The 18,528-nt window shown below is 35.0% G+C and overlaps 1 protein-coding gene across 1 annotated transcript in view; it reads right to left on the bottom strand.

Annotated features, from left to right (window-relative positions):
* Positions 1-17,381, bottom strand: part of LOC6034611 — a 49,762-nt gene extending 32,381 nt beyond the window's left edge. Inside the window, exon 1 of the mRNA XM_038265944.1 lies at positions 16,625-17,381. Within this exon, the coding sequence (XP_038121872.1) occupies positions 16,625-16,657 (33 nt within the window). The 5' untranslated portion in view covers positions 16,658-17,381. The remainder of the gene's footprint in view (positions 1-16,624) is intronic.
* Positions 17,382-18,528: the final 1,147 nt, after the last annotated feature.

Here is an 18,528-nt window from a genome sequence, read left to right as displayed (position 1 = left end):
ACTCGATCGCATACGAATGACCGGTATCGATCGCATTCGGGTAGTGACTCGGTTGGCAGCCTATCTGTGATCTGAGCAGTGAGTTTCCGTAAAATTCTTCTAGACAACGGTCGCACTATATTCCTGGCAGCACTAGCACTCTCCGCTCTGATCATCCTTGCGTTGTTTCAAATTCAGCACACTTCTTAGTCGTCAATCCATTCGGATTACTCTTGCAAGCTAGAAGAAAACGAAAGCGGTCATCGCTTGTCACTGGCATGCCGAAGCTTCCGTACTTAACCTTTCTCTGAAATGGGAACGCTTGGGCGCTAACAGCCAGCCAAAAAATCGTCACCGAGGCAAGCAGAAGTCGTCTTCGAAATGCTATCCATGGTAAACTTGAACTCGGTTCCCTCAGACGCTCGGATCAATCCTGAACCGGTCCAGTTGTTATTTTGCGATTTTCTGATTGTTTTTATATTGTTCCTTGAAGCTCCTTTCTTGTGATTCCGTGGCTGAGGACTTTATTTATTGTTGATAAGCAAAAACGTCGAGTTTCAGAAGCAACTAGCAAAGTTGAAGAAATGCCACTGTGATGAAAATAATTGCGCAGCACTCTAGCAAGGTGCAAAGTGCGCAAAGTTGACAGTTGTAGCCAGCCATGACCACTGTGATGAAAAACTCATAGGCCATCACGATTGACACAAAACTCTAGAAATTCATGCAAGGCGCAATAGTTTGATGGATTATGAATTCTCAAGGCAAACAGTCGGATGATGCGGATGAGACTATTCTCGGTTATTTGGTTTTGATTTAGAATAAATGATTCAATCTTAGACAGCCGGCTGCGGAAAGATAAAACCAAATAATATTCGAAAAAGCGAAAACGCGAAACCGCCCGAATAGAAAAACAAACGCAATCGGGGGGACAACAAAGACGGAAACGGCAACGAAAATCTTGCGAGATTACCGCGACCCGCACCGTTCAACTTCACGAACGCAACTCACCAGCAGGTTGGCTGGACGCTCAGAGGAGGAGAAGTCTTCCGCCGGTCTGGCCCCAGAGTCCAGGTGCCGACCGCGGCCATTGTTTCCTGGCGCTAATCATAAATTAGATGCGCTTTTATGAATTGGTCCATAAATCAATCAGTGTGCGGTGGTCGGACCAAATACCGTGTAATTTTCGCTTCTTGCAGGAAAGGCCAACAATTTCGCGCATTTTTTTTTTTTTTTGCTATCACTCACTTCTTTTGGGAAAACTTTGATTTGATTAGAGCGTGCCCGCCAGCCAGCCAGCCGGCCGGGCACGAACTTTCTTCCAGTGCGAGGTGAAAGAGGCGCATAATGGGCTTTATTAAAAGTTCATTAGAGCAAACCACCTGGCCTGCGCCATGGGGCGGGTCGCTAGGAGAAATGAGAGCTAAACGTAGATGATGTGCAGTGGTACCACTTTTTGAATGGCAAGTGAAAAGGTGAAAATTGAGTTATTTGAACATATGCTACTGTGTTTGAGAAGAAAAGGTATCGTTTTAACTCTTTTATACTACTTTTATACACATTAAAGTAAAAAAAAATCAATAAATACTTCTTTTCTTTTTTTTATTCATGCAGTTTTAGGTTTACAGTCAACTTTGCCAAACAGCATATTTTGAAATTGGTTGATCAGCTCTATTTTATTTATCTATTTGGATGAAAATCGAGCTTTTTAAATAATGAGGTGAAATCCTTCTAATGCTCAACAACGATCAAGTGAGCAACTCTCATTCTCTCAATTTTCTTAATTTTTTTTTTGCACTGTTCTCGTTTACTCAAGTGAATCGCGCCCTAGAGCAAACGAGAGTAATGTTTCGAACACAGTAAGAATCGAGAGAAATGAGAGTTGCTCTCTTGCTTACTGTCTTTCTTCGATTTTCTATGCATCTTCTGTAACATACAGTTTCTTATAAGTTTTCCTCTACGTTTTCGAAAAACGATTTTTCTTTGTTTTTTTTTATTTGGATGAAACTTTGTCCATGCCGAGGTCCATGCATTCCGTATGTCAAAATTAACTAATTCAAATCATTATCGAAACCAAATAGGTTGAAATTTGGACTAGAGGCTAAATTTCCCTTACCCTTTCGATCAATATTATGCATTTTCGATTTTAAGCAACTTTGAAACTAGACATGTATGGGTTATGGGTTCTCAACCTGGGGTACATGGGTACACCCCTGGTTGTACCACGAGCGGTGTCAGGGGGTACCGGAAGACAAACCTCGTAATGGCGAATTATTGGAAAATATCCCAGACAAAATATTTAAGAGAAGAAAATACTAACTGATAAGAAGCAAAAAATTAACGCAACATTTTTTTAACAGACTATTTAATACAGGGGTGCTCAAAGTTTTTGGAAGCCGGGCCAAATTTGAAGCTCAAATGAGCTTGCGGGCCAAATTTACAAAAAATTTGTTATTGAAAAAATAAAATTACATTACTTTGATTTAAAAGATTTAATTCGTTATTTAAAAAAAATCAATTCAAAATAATAGAAACCACAAAATAACGGTTTTCTATCGGTATCGTTGATTTTATTGTTTCAGGTATTTGAAAAAAAAAATTAGCTGAATGTACTTGTGTTTTCAAAAAAAAAAAGCAAAGTTTTGTTCTTATATTTCGAAAATGGTGACATTACATGTTGAACAATTCATCTAAAGGCGTAATTTTATCTATAAATTAAGTGTGGCTAATAAAAAATCGTTGAGAGCCAGAATTTCTACATTTCAATCAAAAAAATGTTAGAAAATGTTTTAAGCTTCCGTATAGTTAAACTGCAATCATTATTTAAAAAAAAAGATTCGACAAAAAAAACATTTTTGCGAAAAACAATTATTTATTTCATCGAAAATTCACTAAAATTCATTTTTTTTTATAAACCCAAACATGCTCAAATGATTCTAAATGCAAAGGAATGCATATTTAATAAATTTCAGCTAATTGCACTTAAATTTCATTTTTTTTAAGTTTTGAAGTTTTTTGAAAATATATTTTTGCTCCTGGTTTTTGAGTCAATTTTTTATAATGGTGGAGAGGTGGGTTGATCGACGAAAGCTTTGTAAAATATTTGCAACAAACTTGATCCTCCGATTTCCACATTTTGTCTGCCTGAATCAGTTGGTAGTCAATCAGATTCGTTATCTAACTGTAATGAGTTCGAATCCCGAAGGAAGTATGTTTGAGGGTCAGTTAATAAAAGAAAACTTACATTTGCAACTATTACAAAATTCTACCTAAGTCAAACTTGAACGTTTTTTTATATTTCTTAAAATGTTTGATGAAAATTTTGACGAAATTTACTAGTTTCGCTCACATTGAAACGTGTGCAATTGTTTTAATTATAAAATATTTTGAACAAATTATTTGTATCCTAAAGTTGGAAACAAAATATTGATAAATCATAAGTTTTTTTATTAACAAAAAATAAAAAAAGATTAGCATATAAAAGTTTAGAGTAAACCTTAATTTTGAAAAAGTATAAAATCACTTTACAAGTGGTCAACGGGCCATTTCACATGATCATTCAAAATGTGTCCGCGGGCCACAAAATATCACCTCGCGGGCCACGTTTGGCCCGCGGGCCATACTTTGGTCACCCCTGATTTAATACACTTATTTTTTCCTGATTAATGGCTAATACAAATTTTATTTAAAAGTTTTTGTCATAGTATTATTTTAATATTCTCAAGTTGTTATTATTTTCTCCATGAACATGAATTTGAATCGGATAACGGAATGCATTTCCGGATTCTATGGACAAATAAAATTATAAATAATGAATTTTATGTATTTTGAAACATAATTCAAAAAAATCTCCAAATTTATAAGCATTTTCAGTAGAACAGATTTGATATAAAGTCTGAAAACTTTTGATTCGTGCTTAGATTTCAGTTTAAAATGCACTATGATTTGATAATTTTATTGATAAAACGTTACTTAATCCACCTTAAGGTGGTTGGTGCCTTCCTCGCATTCATGTTGTATTTTAGGTTGTATTTACAAATTAATGTAAGAGTTTTATTTATTTATTTATTTATTTTTATAATTATTGATTTTACTTGACAGGAATTTTCAATTCTTTTTTTTACCAACTCTCCAAAATAAAGGAGAAAAGTCTCATGAGTTATATATTTCAGTAAAAAGTTCGTGTAAATCTTTGTCGAGACAAAATGATGCAGCAACATAATTAATACAGATTTTTTCCAGAAGAAACGCAGACACTGCTTAAACAATGTGGCAACCGGGCGATACGCATGCAAGGGGGTGTGGCTGCCAATCCCCCGCGTGGTCAGACCAAAATCCCTACGCATGCTGCGCGACTCTCGCGCGTAAGCAAAAAGACCCGGCCTTTGAGGTTATGCAAAAATCACCCTTTTTTGTAGCTACAAAAAAACTTTTTCTTGGCATAACCTTAAAAGTACTTCATTAAACAGAATAAAATTTAATATGGTCTTAGGGGACCCCAAAACGAAAAGAATAAGGCGGATCCGGCCAAAATCGGTTCAGCCAGTTCTGAGATAATCGTGTGGAAAAAAAATCATGCCTACACACATCCCCACAGACATTTGTTCAGAATTTGATTCGATAGGTATACGTGAAGGTATATCTAGGAGTCGTATTTAAGAAGTTCATTTTTCGAGTGATTTTATAGCCTTGCCTCAGTGGGGTGAGGAAGGCAAAACTGGTTTCAACGAAGTGCATGGACCTATGTCACCCTGGTTTATGGTACTCTAACCTTCAAATTCAATATATTGTGCAAACATTTACCAAAATTAGAAAGTCAATTTTCTTCAAAATGATGCTGGATCAATTTTGTACGATTTGTGGTTCCAGAGATATCGCAGTTAAAACAAATGGAGATTTTTCACAATTTTTGTAAAAAATTCGAAAATTTGGATTAAAAAAACTGTTGTGCTATCTTGTCGCACGTGTATTTTGGGCCAAATTGAGTTAAGAACGCCACTTGCTGCAGCTCACAATATCTCACCTATTGACCTTCACAGATCCCCTAAATTCGACTTCAATCCTGAGATATTCAATAAAAACCGAAAAAAAACTCCGTGCGTTTTTGTCACTCTTCATATGAAAGAAGTTTCAATCTTGTCGAGCTATCCTGACACACCCTGAATATTGATGTAAGTGCGTCAACTGGTCAAAGGGAATTCAGGTCAGAACGAGTTTGACACATGTACAAGCCCGACTACCGAAAATATTTGTAATTATAACTCGGGACTTCTGCAACCAAATTCAACCAAACTTCGGAACAATGCACATAATGGCCAAATAAACAAAATGTGTTTGTGTTTGTTTTCATTTCGTGCTTTTCGTTTTTTTTATTCAAGGTCAAACATTAAAACAAGTTTTTCTCGGAAAACGTCGAAATGTTGATTTATGTTTTGCATATTTTTTTGTGAACGATTGATGTGCAATAGCTCGATTTCAATGATTTTATCCCTCTTTACGAGGCATTTAGAGAGCTATGTGAAATGGGGCAAACACAATATAACTCATGTTCATTGTGCTGAGCAATTCAAAAAAGACATTTGTAGCTACTAATTAGATTAATCTACGGTAGCAGAGCAAACAAATGGAAGAAAGTGTACTCTATTGGCGTGTGAATTCTTGTTTTTTCTCCTCAATGGAAAATAATGACGGTTTTATCTATGAAGTTAGCTGGAAGTTTACAGACAATAAAGAACAAGAGGAATTGAATGTCGGCAAAATAACCAACATTCGCAGAACAATATTGAACTTTGCATTCAACACATGAAAACCTACCACCAACAATCAATAAGTGACACAAAATTCCATCATACCTGCTCACCGCATGCGATAAATCAACATTTGAATGGCCCATCGCGGTCGTCAGTTCCAGCATGAATACATTAAGCATTGATGAATCTTGGCTTGGTACGCGGGCATGCATTCTGGTGGTGGCACAAAACCACCGTTTGTCGTCGAGATTTACCCTCTGAACATGACACCGCGACCATGCTTATTGCGCGGCGTACTCGCAACGTCATGGTCGGGGCCGTGTATTGAGAGACCTGGTCAGACAGGTTTGCCGCACCGTGTAGCCCTTCACCATGGCCAAGTTCAGGGTACACGAGAGTACATCGAATCGGAGAGAGACCGCGACTCAAGCTGAAGTCTGCACGAACGGAGAGAAAAATCTGGTGACGATTACCAATCTGCGTTCGAGTTGTTTACCAGTAACGGTTTGATAATTAAATTCGGTGCAAGTTCTTTGGGGGGGGGACTCACAGCGCCATTTAGTGCCAGCTTAAGGCAATTCCACACCTCAAATTGTGCCACGTGAATGGCTTTGCGAAGAATGAAAGGCTTTTCCACTTATGCATTGTACCCCTTGAGTGAGACTGGCGAGAAAAGGGAAGAATGTGACACAGGTCGGTTTGTGTCCTTATTCAGAAGTGGCCAAGCCAGGCCATTCACTTTCTACTATAGCTACCTCAGGTTTCTCTTTGAAACGCATGTTTAGTGAGAGCACGTCGAAAGTGGGGAGACAATTTTGGCGATCAATTCTTGATTACTTTGGGCACTTTGCATTTAACTTTGTGCTCGTGAAAAGTTACCGTCCACAAATAACGTAGCATTTTAAGAAGGTGGGTGACGTCTGAGGGTTTTTGACGAACCATACCTTTGTGAAGTTGATGTCAGTAAACGCATCAATTTCGTCAAGGTATGGTAGATTTGGGCTCCCTGAACACGCTTCAATCGACAGAACTAATTTTAGTGAATTCCCTGTTAATAAAAAAATTTACACTCAGTTAAATATGCTATGGAATCACCTTTTTCATAAATATTTAGACAGGACCAAATTTTGAGTTTTTGGACCACAGATCCGAAAAAGATATGAAACTTTCATAAATTCATTGATATTTTGCTCATTTTCTTCGACTTGTTGCTTATGCAAAGAATGGCTGAAAATTAAAAACTGTCAATATTATTTATCGAACAAAATTTCAAAATTTAAAAAAATATTATAAGATTAAACAATTGACACTTTTGGTAAAAACAGTAGTTTGACAACAATTGCTAATACAGTAGTTGTTCGGTAACTGGGCGATGTTTAACTGGGCGCTCGATAACTGGGCCATAGCCCAGTTAAAAAGCAGACAAACGTCAAAAAACCTAAACAAACCGAAATGACCGATGGGTTAATGGATGCAAAAATCATGTACAATAAATAAAAAAAAAACTTCTTTCAAACTTTTATTTAGTTTAAAGTCACAATTGAAGAAATATTAAAAGTAAGCATTGTAAATAAATTTGAGTAACTTTTATTTTTATATTTCATCTGGAAAATATTTCGCATCGGTGGTCCCCTCGTTATTTTTTGTTCAGCCCAGTTAACGAGCAGCATTCGGTGAATGGGCTACGTTCTCAGCCCAGTTACCGAACAAGTACTGTAACTTCAATTCAGATAATCAAAAGCTTAAACAACATAACATTTCAAGACTCAATTTAAAAAAAAAAATCCAATCATATAATAGGGGAAATATACCCATTTTAATCACTCTAGGTCGTTCGACCTATTCTCATTACTTTTGCCGTTTTCCGCTATTAAATCTACATTTTCAGATGTATCAACAATGGAGAGTTGCTTGCTCACTTTTATTTAAGCTATTTATTACTTAGGAACAGTCAAAATCACTAAATGCTGTAATTCATGATCATGGTTAGTGAATTTTCACGATTTCGCAGATAGCGTGAAAATCGTGAAATATCACAATTTCCGTGAAATCCCATGAAATTCAAAGATTTTCTGTAATCAAAGCTTATGATTAGGTTTAGTGAAATTTCACGATTTCGCGGACAGCGTGAAATTCTCGAAATTTGGCTTTTTCCGCGAAATCCCGTGAAATTTAATGTTTGTGTGAAAATGTAACGATTTTTCTCAAAATAATTTATCAAACTCAAATAGGAATGAAAATAATCTTATGAACTATTGTAGAATTAAGCGAGTGAATACACTGGTTTAATTACTTATATGGGTCATTCCAGGTCAACTGAGTACACTTTTGGATTCGACCTTCACCGATTTGGACCAAACTTGGAGGGAACGTTTATCTATCGATAGTTAACAGAAATCCCAAGTTTGGTTCTGATTGGACCATCCCTCTATTTTTGGCACCGCCCTCTTTTTTGGCGATTTTCTAAAAAACTTTTTTTTCTTTTAATCATAACTTTGCAACTATTTGAGCAAAAGACTTTCTACAGGTTGCATTTTATAGAAAATTGTCCAAGGAATTCGATAAAAATAAAATTTTAACCCTTAAATGCCCACTAATATTATATTTTAACGTTTTAAGTATAAAAATTCAGTTTTGACCAATTGCTTATATTTTTATTTGTTTTATTTTATCACCATCGTGTTCCCCGGACAATTTCACATAATAATCAATGTAGACTTCAAACTAAAATGAACTATTGACGAGATACAGCGATTTTACTGAAAAAAGTTTGATTTTGCGCAGCACTCGGAAGTTAATGGTGTACACAGAAAAAAATATGTGAATTTACTCGACACGGAAAAATGAATCACATGTAAACCCAGTTGATGTAAACTTGAGATTCGACGTAAACGGTTGAATCACACGTAAAATCATGTTTTTACGTATAATTTGTTACAAATTTACATCAAATTGCATTTAAATTTAAATGTTTAATGACGTGCAAAAAGTGTTACATCATAAATGATGTAACATTCGGAAATATTTTTGTGTGTGTACTTTTCAACAAAAAAGAATGATTCTCGCATAATTCGGTTTTTATTTGTGAGAAGCTTATTTCGGATTTGAATTCATAGGACAGAGTGCAGTGCAAAATCAAACTTTTTTCAGTAAAATCGCTGTATCTCGCCTATAGTTCATTTTAGTTTGAAGTCTACATTGATTATTATGTAAAATTGTCCGGGGAACACGATGGTGATAAAATAAAAAAAATAAAAATATAGGCAATTGGTCAAAACTGATTTTTTATACTTAAAACGTTGAAATATAATATTAGTGGGCATTTAAGGGTTAAAATTTTATTTTTATCGAATTCCTTGGACAATTTTCTATAAAATGCAACCAGTAGAAAGTCTTTTGCTCAAATACTTGCAATGTTATGATTAAAAGAAAAAAAAGTTTTTAAGAAAATCGCCAAAAAAGAGGGCGGTGCCAAAAATAGAGGGATGGTCCAATCAGCACCAAACTTGGGATTTCTGTTAACTATCGATAGATGAACGTTCCCTCCAAGTTTGGTCCAAGTCGGTGAAGGTCGAGTCCAAAAGTGTACTCAGTTGACCTGGAATGACCCATATAGGGTTAGTGTTTTTTGAAGGTTTCGTAGACTGCGTAAATTCATGAAATTTATCAATTCAATTTATTCTATTCTCAATTATTTTTTTTTAAATAACAATTTAATAAATATTTTATCCATAAAGACTATTGAAATTAATTTTATTAGTTTTCAAAAGAAAGCTTGATATTAACCATTTCAATAATTGTTTAGATTTTTGAGTTGTTTTAGAAACTAACTTAATTTAGTAATATTTTCATTTGCTGTAATAAAAATTTTACTGCTATTTTATTTGAAAGGTTGGTTTCAAAAGAAATTAAAAGAATGAAGCGATGTTTTATTCAAAATAAAATGAAAAGTATTTTTTTATCTTTGAAATCACCTTTTAAAAACATTGCAATTTTTTTAGTCCTGTTTAAGTTAAACTATATTTGTTTATTTGGGTGGATGATTCCCGTGAAAGTTAAAAAATACTACTTTTTTTGTTTTCTTTTTTCATTTAGAATAAAAATTTCGATTTTGCTTAAAATTATATTAATTTTGCCTATTGATTTAAAATTTAGTTTTTGAAAAGTGAGATGAAAACCTTACAAAATATGTTTGATGGGTTAAATGTCGCGGAAAATTCAATTTATTTTACTTATTTTGACTGGACAAGATTGTTAAATCTTGCGCTGATATGAAATTTAATAAAATATAAAATGATTAACAGAAGCAAATTAGCGAAAACTGTTTAACTTAGTGGAATATTAAAAAAGCAGTTAAGTAAATGAGAATAAGCATGTTCTACATTAAAAAAATAAAATAGGAAAAAAAAATTTTGTGTCAAGATCAAATTAGTTAAGATTGTTTTAGTTATTGAAGAATAATATATATTAAAGCATAAAAAGTAGTTTCTGTGATTTAAACATAGGATTTTCAGAGTTATTTTAACATTTTTCGTAAAATTTTGTGCTTTGAAATTGAGGTCCCCGTGAAATTTGCAATATTTGAGCGTGAAAAATCACTAAGCCTATTCATGATCAAAGTGCTGATAGGCCGATAATAGAAATAGGCTGAAAAGGGTATAGTTCCCCTACATATTGCTTGGTTTAAACTGGGAAAGAAAGGTAATAGCAAAAAGTTGACTTTATTTTAATTTTATTCTTGCTTTTATATTTTTTTTATTAATAACAATAATCGAAATATCTAGGAATAAGAGTAAAACTTTTTTTTTAACTAGGTTCCTTTTAATTTTGTGGATTTGATATTTAATTTTAAAAAAATCAGTTTTGATCTATCAAGTTGTCAGTTTTTTATTGTTTGAATTTTGTCCATTTAACACGAAAAACTTTAGAATTTAACTTGATAGTTAAGTTTTTCAAATTTTAGAAAGTCAGGAATTCTTTCAATTCAAAAAAAAGCAATGACTTTAATACATTTTAAAACATTTACTACAAAAAAACTTTTGCCAAACTCAAGTTCAAATCGTTTTTCAAATATTTAAGCAATGTGACAAAATCAAACAGAGTAATAATTTTACGCTGATGATTATCATTGAAATTGAGCTCTTTTCCAGTTGGTGTTTTGTTTAACTTTAATAATAATTTTACAAATTCTTTTGATTTATTTAAAATATTATTATAATCTGTGAAATCGATGCCATCAAAATCATCGAATATTTATTAGGATTTGAATGTTTTAAATAACATTTTCATTCTCAAAAACATTGAAATAGTAAGAAAAACCTTACATATTGAGTTAAGTCCTTAAAACGAATCAATTGTAATTGACCTAATAACTGTACAAATGATTATAACATTATTCAAGAGTAAGAACATATTTTTCAAACGAGTATGCTTGGGATTCCCTTCAAAAAATTCCAAATTGACGACTTTTTCCCGATTTTTTGCGGATTTTAGCGACTTTTTTTTCAACTTAAGTGGCCACCCTGTCTAAGACATTCTCGGCTTGTAGTAAAAGTAAATCTTTCCCAGTTCCTGAGGGGAACACCCTTGAAGAGTATCGGGGCCGGCATTTACAAAGCGGATTCAGTGGCAATTTCATTCTCAACTTAATGTTAACATGTTAAGGTTAATGTTAACATTCCATAGGTCGCCTCCCTAAGGTGTCGTGATAAGGTCCAGTTTGTGACGATACACTACCTTCCCTTTACTAAGCAATCAAATCCAGAAGAGAAAAGATCACCAGTTGTGTTGGTCCGAGCCGGGATTTGAACCCCGATCTACCGCTTACTAGGCGGAAGCGTTACCACTAGGCTACGTGGCTCGGTCATTCTCGACTTGAGTCTGACAAAAAGCTTAAAAATTTGTTAAAAAAAAACATTTTTAGTGCAATTGTAAAGCATGGCCTCGTCTTTTCTATTTTTTGTCCATATCAAAAGAGATAAAAATATATTAAAAAGACTTCAACAAAAAATGTTCAGTGCAGGCGACGAACCCGGTTCAATCACGCAAACCGAGGTGAAAGACAGTTTTGTTTTGCACTTGAGCAGTGCAATATAGCCATAAAGTGAAGCGAGTTCAAACTTGCCATAATTTTAGCCAACATTTTGTACAACCAATTTTCCGATTCGTTATTAATGCAGATTAATCACTTCCACCAGCGGTCGGTGGCAACGATTCGATTGGTTGGCGGGTTCGTTGGTGCGCCCCATAGTGAAAGCGATTTTTGTTTTGTTCCGTATTATCGTTGGCCAAATGCAATAAAGAGTCCGTTGTGTCGCTGTTGCCTTTCTCGACTTCACCTTTCCGTTGGTTGGGTTGTGATTCACGGATGAATTCGGTGGCCATTCGAGAAAGGCTTGACTCTATCTGTGTGGTTGCGGTGTGCTTTTGTCAGTGTATTGTTTTGTTTGGCTGATTTGTCATGAAAGCACCACCTTCCCTCCCAAAATGACGCGGCACGTGCTTTCCTCTTGGCGTCATGCGTGCTTAGGGCTTTCAAGCACTTAAATGGCCCAATAACACTGTTTCCCTAGATATCATTCAACCATCAAGATGTACCTTAACCCATTTCGAACCCCACACAACACGCACACAATATAAACAACACTCAGCGGAGGAGAGCAGATATAGAGGGAAAGATTGTCTACAGCTGAAGCTAAAGTGGTCCGATGGGCAGTGAGTGGCTTTCATCGCTTTGCATTGAATTGTTTGAAAGCATCAACAACAGTTGAAATGAATAAAAAAAAAGCTAACGACCGTCGGTCAGTCGACTTGACTCGCTGGTAGTGTGCAGTAGTAAGTAACGCAGAATCGATTAAACATTTCTTTTAAAAGCGTGTGCCAATTCAACTTCCTTTTTTCGTTTCTTTTCTTTTTGCCTCATTGAATTTTCAAAACCCAGGCTGAGAGTGCGGCAGGTTGGTTATGAAGATGAGTGGTTTCGCACCAGTTATGGCGTTTTCGGTTAGTGTGTATCGGATGGAAGCATCACACTGGCCAAACATTACGTTTACCAATAAAGGTTATTGCGTACTCAGATGTGTAACAATCTTTTCGGTCATTAAGACGATAGTCATTGGTTATTGGATTGGAATAAAACTTGATCAATTCAAATAAACCTGCACAAAACCTGAAAAAATAAACGTTCTTGATTCACCCCTTCCCGAAATAGTTACTGTCTTTTTATCCAATCATCTCCTGGCATTGTAACCAGACCCACAAACTTTAAATTGAATTGAACAACAAATAAATTGAATTTGACTGAGGATAATCCCCGCGAATGACCGATTACGCAACCTAACCAAATGAATCATTGCAACTTTTTATTTCCTTTGCAATCTTCCAAACCATTGTTCAATTTTCCTAAGAATTTTAAACTGAAAATTTAAGCCTGATCTACATCGGGAAACTGCTGCGATCCTGCGCTGCGCCGCGATGACAGGAATAGAAAAAAATCGTTCTAAATACGCAGACTTTCCTGCGAGTATCTACAAAGGGCTGCGTTGTTTGCTGTGATTTCAATTTTTCAAAATTTAGAGCTTGCGACCTGCGTTTTTAGTACAGAATCGCAGCACCGCAGCATTGTCATTGTAGAAGATCAGATTGATTTGCATGTGTTTAAAACTTATGCTTGCATCTGCGATCCTGCGAGTTTCCAATTGTAGAAAAAAAAATCAAATCAATCATATAGCTGAAATAAACCTATTTTCGGCACACTAAGCTTTCCGACCAATTTTGCAGTTCTCCGCTATCAACAAAGAAGAGTTGCTTGCATCAGAGATGGAATAATCGCAAAAGAAAACATTCTTCACCCGCGAACGCGAGAGGAGGCGAAACACGATAAAAAATATCGCTCCCGAACTTCTCGAAGAAAATCAATCAGTTGAAGATTGTTTGTGAATTTCCTTGTTGTTCCTTGTTTCCTTGCATTTTCAGACGTGTGACGTTACACCTGCAAGGGTAGTAGTGAAATAAAAGTTTCGACAAATAATCAAGATGATGATTTTTTGAGATTACAAGATTTTTTTACTATTGATGAGCGTCAAAAGATTTTCTTTTGATGGTGATTCTTCCATCGCTGATTACTTTGAAGTAATCAAAAACACTTCATGTATGTTGTAATGCAAGGTCAAAGTGCTGATAAGCCGATAATAGAAATGCGATAAGATCCCTACATATCTCCAAATTTGGATTTTGTCGGAAAGTTTTAACATCAAACAGTTAAATCTGACCTGAGCACCAAAGTAGTTTTTGATACGCATTTTGTTAATATTTTCATTTCTCAGGATAGCTTTCAAAATGTAATTACGTACATTGTGACTGGAAAGCAGGAAAATGCTATCAGGTCGTTTTGAAAATCATTTGCATTTAAAATAAATAAACTTAAAAATCTTAAAACTGCATAGAGAAAAAAAAAGTTTATAACATTTATGCATATAGTTTTTAATGTATTTGCCAGCATCTTTGACAAAAAAGCTCGTGTAAAGTCAAGATGAGTCAGTATTCAGTCAGTCAGTATTCTTCTAAGAATAAGCAATTTCTTTTTCTTTGAATGTTGTCTTTTAATCAGCTGAAATCATTTTAATAAAAAAAAACTCATTTTATTTCAAAATTTAAACACAATCAATAAATCCGGTTTTTTTTAAAAAGGTCCAATAACCTATTGTCTTTCATATGTTTATAGAACCTAATAAAAAAAAAGTCGAGAAATGGAAGATACGATTTTGGAATATTTTTTATAGCATATCTGTATGGACAGCTGGTAAAATGGGGGTTGTAAAATGTTGGCAGCTGTCCATATAGAAATGCTATTAAAAATATTCAAAAATCGGTATCTTGAAAACAATTCCAGAGTTTTTTTAAAGGTCATATAAACATATGAAAGACTCTAGAATTCTATTTATTTTTTAATTTAGTTTTTTAGTTTTTTTTTTAAATAATTTTAACTCGAAACATAACAATGTTTTATTTCTATACATAGATTGAAATCAAAATGCTCAAACTGTTTTGATAGGTATTCTAGGAGGAGTTTCCTGAACAACTTTTTTCAAACATATTTTAAAACCTAACATTTCAGTTATTTTAAAAGCAGAAAATAGTAGTTTATGCTACAAGTTGCAAAAAGAGGATTTTTTCAGCACGAGTCGTACATTTATCCAACGAGGTTCACCGAGTTGGATAAATACGAAGAGTGCTGAAAAAATCAAGTTTTGCAACGAGTTCCATACAACATTTTTTGAAATTTCAAGTCAAATGTTCATGTATTTTGTCAATAAATCGTTTAAATCAAAAAAATGTTGAAAAGTGTTACTTTTCGAAACAAGTGCTGAAAATTTCAACTTTTCAGCACCCATTTCAGTGCTGAAAAGGAGAACTTTTCAGCATTTATTTTGAAAAGTGTTGCTATTCGATTCTGTTATTTTTGGTACAGAAAAGTAGGCTATTTCGTCGTTCAAGAATGACAAGAAAAGTAAGTAGTTTCACGATGGAATTGCAAAAATATACTTATTGTGATTGAATTCCAAAAGAAATGTTTGCCAATATTTTGTCACCAAATAACAATTATTTAAAAAAAACTAAATTTCAAATTTATTTTCTGAACATATCACAAAAAATGCTTCAAATATCATAACAATTATGCTGCTATCAAAAAATTGCAAAACATCAATGAATTTAGGAAAATATGTTTTTCTTTTATTTTTACGGTTTATACCGGTCTGTTGTCTGAAAATTTTAAATTTGTAAAATGATAAAAATAAATCTTTACTTGATTTGAAATGCAATTGGAAGGGGTGACAAAAACTTGAAATAAAATCTGCAATGGCCTTATTAGAACAATATTTTAGACAGAAAAAATATATTGATTTAATTTAAAAGAAGTTTAGGCAACAGCAAACGTTTTTCAAAGTTTTTTTTTGTCAAAACTTAGATTTTTTTAAACTGATTATTGCAAACCAACTGTAGTATTGTATAATGCATTTTCCAAAAAACTTTTCCCATTACCATGTTTAAATTCTTGCTTGTAATTTAAATATTAATGTATTTATCTTATGGTAACTTTTTCCACTCGTCAAAAAATTCTTATGAAAAGAGACTAACTCCATTTTTCTTCTAGATTGTTGATCAATTCAAAACTTCACACAATAATGAATAATTTAAATATTTACGTTGATACCTAGCAAGCAAATTTAAAAAAAAAATGAAATGACGCTGTAGTTGTAATTTTTTAATGAAACAAAGCATTAATATATCCCAAGTAGTTAAAATGCAGAAGTTCTACAAGAGCTCTTCTATCTAGCTACAGCATAGCACCTACTTTTTGAAATAACATATTGTCACTTGAGTGTTATCTTGTAACACGTCCTATCTTTTTATATCAGACGTGTCACAAGATAACATACAAGCGACAATATCATATTATATGATTCTTTTAATGCTTTTTATCAAGTCTTTTCGACGGCCTAAACTTTGTGCCCCACCCTAACAATGGTTTTTATAGTATTCAGAAATTTTACGATACGATAACCGAGAAAACAAACATCCAAGAATTTGCATACAACTCAGCTAAAACAGGTCATCAGACTTGCCCCGGGTTCGTCGCTCGACGAACAGGGAAGTCTCCCGGCAAACAGGCTTGTCTCAGTTATTTCACTAGGAAGCGTTCGCAATTCCACTCGACTCAAAATCAAATCATCAGGGCCTGGTTTTCCATCAAACAACACGCTCTTCTTCCCCAAATCAGTCATAGCCGGTAGCTGTCTTGACTGATTGCCACAAAGAAGGAGAAAAAAAAACCTCCAGCAATAATAACACACAGTGCTAAAACTAGACAGCAGCAGCAAAAAAATGTGCCAACATACCTGGACCGCCGAGTAGATCCACCGGTATTCCATCTTGCTTGGTCTCGCGATTCTGATTGTAGTCACACGTACACACGCACACAAACACACACACAGCTGCGTTGCACTGGGAACCTTTTCCTTTTTTTTTTTGCTTGCTTGCTACGCCTTCCTCCTGAACGGGAGAGACTTGTGTGGAGAAAACGACGAACCCCGGTCGAAATGGTCAAAACTCGAAATCGGCAATTTTAGCACTTTAATTAGCACCAGCAATTTCTCCGGACAAGTTTCTCTCTCTCCCCGGCAAGACTAAGCCGGATCGGATCGGATCTGATCTTCGTTCGCGGTTCGGTTTTTCGGTAGTATTCTTTTGTTGAAATTGTTTTACAATAAAAAAAACGACTCACTAACACTGAAATTCTTTTTTTAGATCATCACTTCAGTGCTGCGAACTGAGCTGCGATTCGCTCTTCGGAACGCGATTTTGCGCGATAAGTGCCCTCCGGGGGGGTCGTAAATCGGCTACAGCAATTTCATCAAGTTCAACCTGATCTTAAGCCAAAAAAAAACTTTGCACCTGCAGGACCTAGGTCAGCTCTCGCACACAAAGAGGAGAATCTGCTGAAGCAACTCCAGCAACCAAACAGGTGATCAAACACCTCTGCTCTTCCACCACAGAAGAAAAAAAACAAGCCTTGAAGAGCTTTGGATTCGGACACGTCCTTCCAGTACCACCGCCAGGTAACAACTGAATGGAAGACGGCCGCTGCTCAAATTAACACCGTCCCGGGCGTGCTCGTTCGTCCGGCGGAACCGCAATCGAAGATGCGGAATAAAGCAGCGGCAGGAGCAGGGAGAAAGAATTTGTGATTTTTGTGGTGTGGTGATGCAGAGTGAGATAGATCGCACTCTGTGAACGTGGTCCATTTGCGAGATACGATCGTCTCGAAAGAGAGGGAGAGCCATTTTGGTTGTACTTCTTCATAAGTTCCAGCTAAGCTGGTGGAGTGGATGGATTGTGGTCGGAGAAGGAGGATTTAGAGGCAGAAAAGGTACCTGCGATTCTCCGTGGTGGTTAATGATGACGTTGATGATGATGATAGTCGCGATGATCAAACAGTGGGCTGAGCAATAATTGAAATTAAAGCAAAATTATTCTTGAAATTGGCTCACGAAGTTTATCAATAATTATGGTTGAAATTCTTTTTTATCTGCTAGGAATACAGTAAAACCTCTTTTTACGCGGTGGCGTTACGCTTTTTGTTTCGTCGATTGCTCTTAAACTACGCAATACTTTTGTAATCTATTAAAAGCAATTTGTAGCTTTTGTTCAGCTCTACAAAATGCTTTTTGAACCTTGCAAAAATATTGCGTATTTTAAAAGCAATCGACGAAACAAAAAGCGTAATTTCACCGCGTAAAAAGAGGTTTCTCTGTATATAATTCATGCGTCTCCATTGAGCTTATGTTAGAATTTGAAGGAGACGCATGGTACACCAAGGTGATTTCAGTAACTATTTTTTCGAAATTAAAAAAGGGTAAAAAATAGTACGTTGTTGTTACTACAGTAGTCGAACTGATTAGGGATTTTTCAAATCTTTAGAGAGTTATCAAAACATTATCGTTGAAAACCTTGAGCTGCAGGGTGGTCGTCCGATTTGGATGAAATTCGGGATTCTTGCATGTTTTGATAGTATCAACAGCCCTGCCAAATTTGAGCAGGATCGGACAACGTATTTTTCAAACGCTGTTCCGCCTCAGATGGAATGACTCATTAGCGTGTCCCAAAAAAACAAGAAGTCGAGGAAATCAATGTGCTCAGTCCTCAAATGATAGATAATTATGTTAGAAAAAAACTCTCTCATACATGAAACATTTCATACAAAAAAATAAAAATATATAAAAATTTAAATAACAAGCAATAG

Source organism: Culex quinquefasciatus, chromosome 3 (genome assembly GCF_015732765.1).
Source record: "Culex quinquefasciatus strain JHB chromosome 3, VPISU_Cqui_1.0_pri_paternal, whole genome shotgun sequence".
In the NCBI taxonomy this organism is placed as follows: domain Eukaryota; kingdom Metazoa; phylum Arthropoda; class Insecta; order Diptera; family Culicidae; genus Culex; species Culex quinquefasciatus.
The sequence above is the reverse complement of the archived record's forward strand: the minus strand, read 5'-3'. Positions and strand labels throughout refer to the sequence as shown.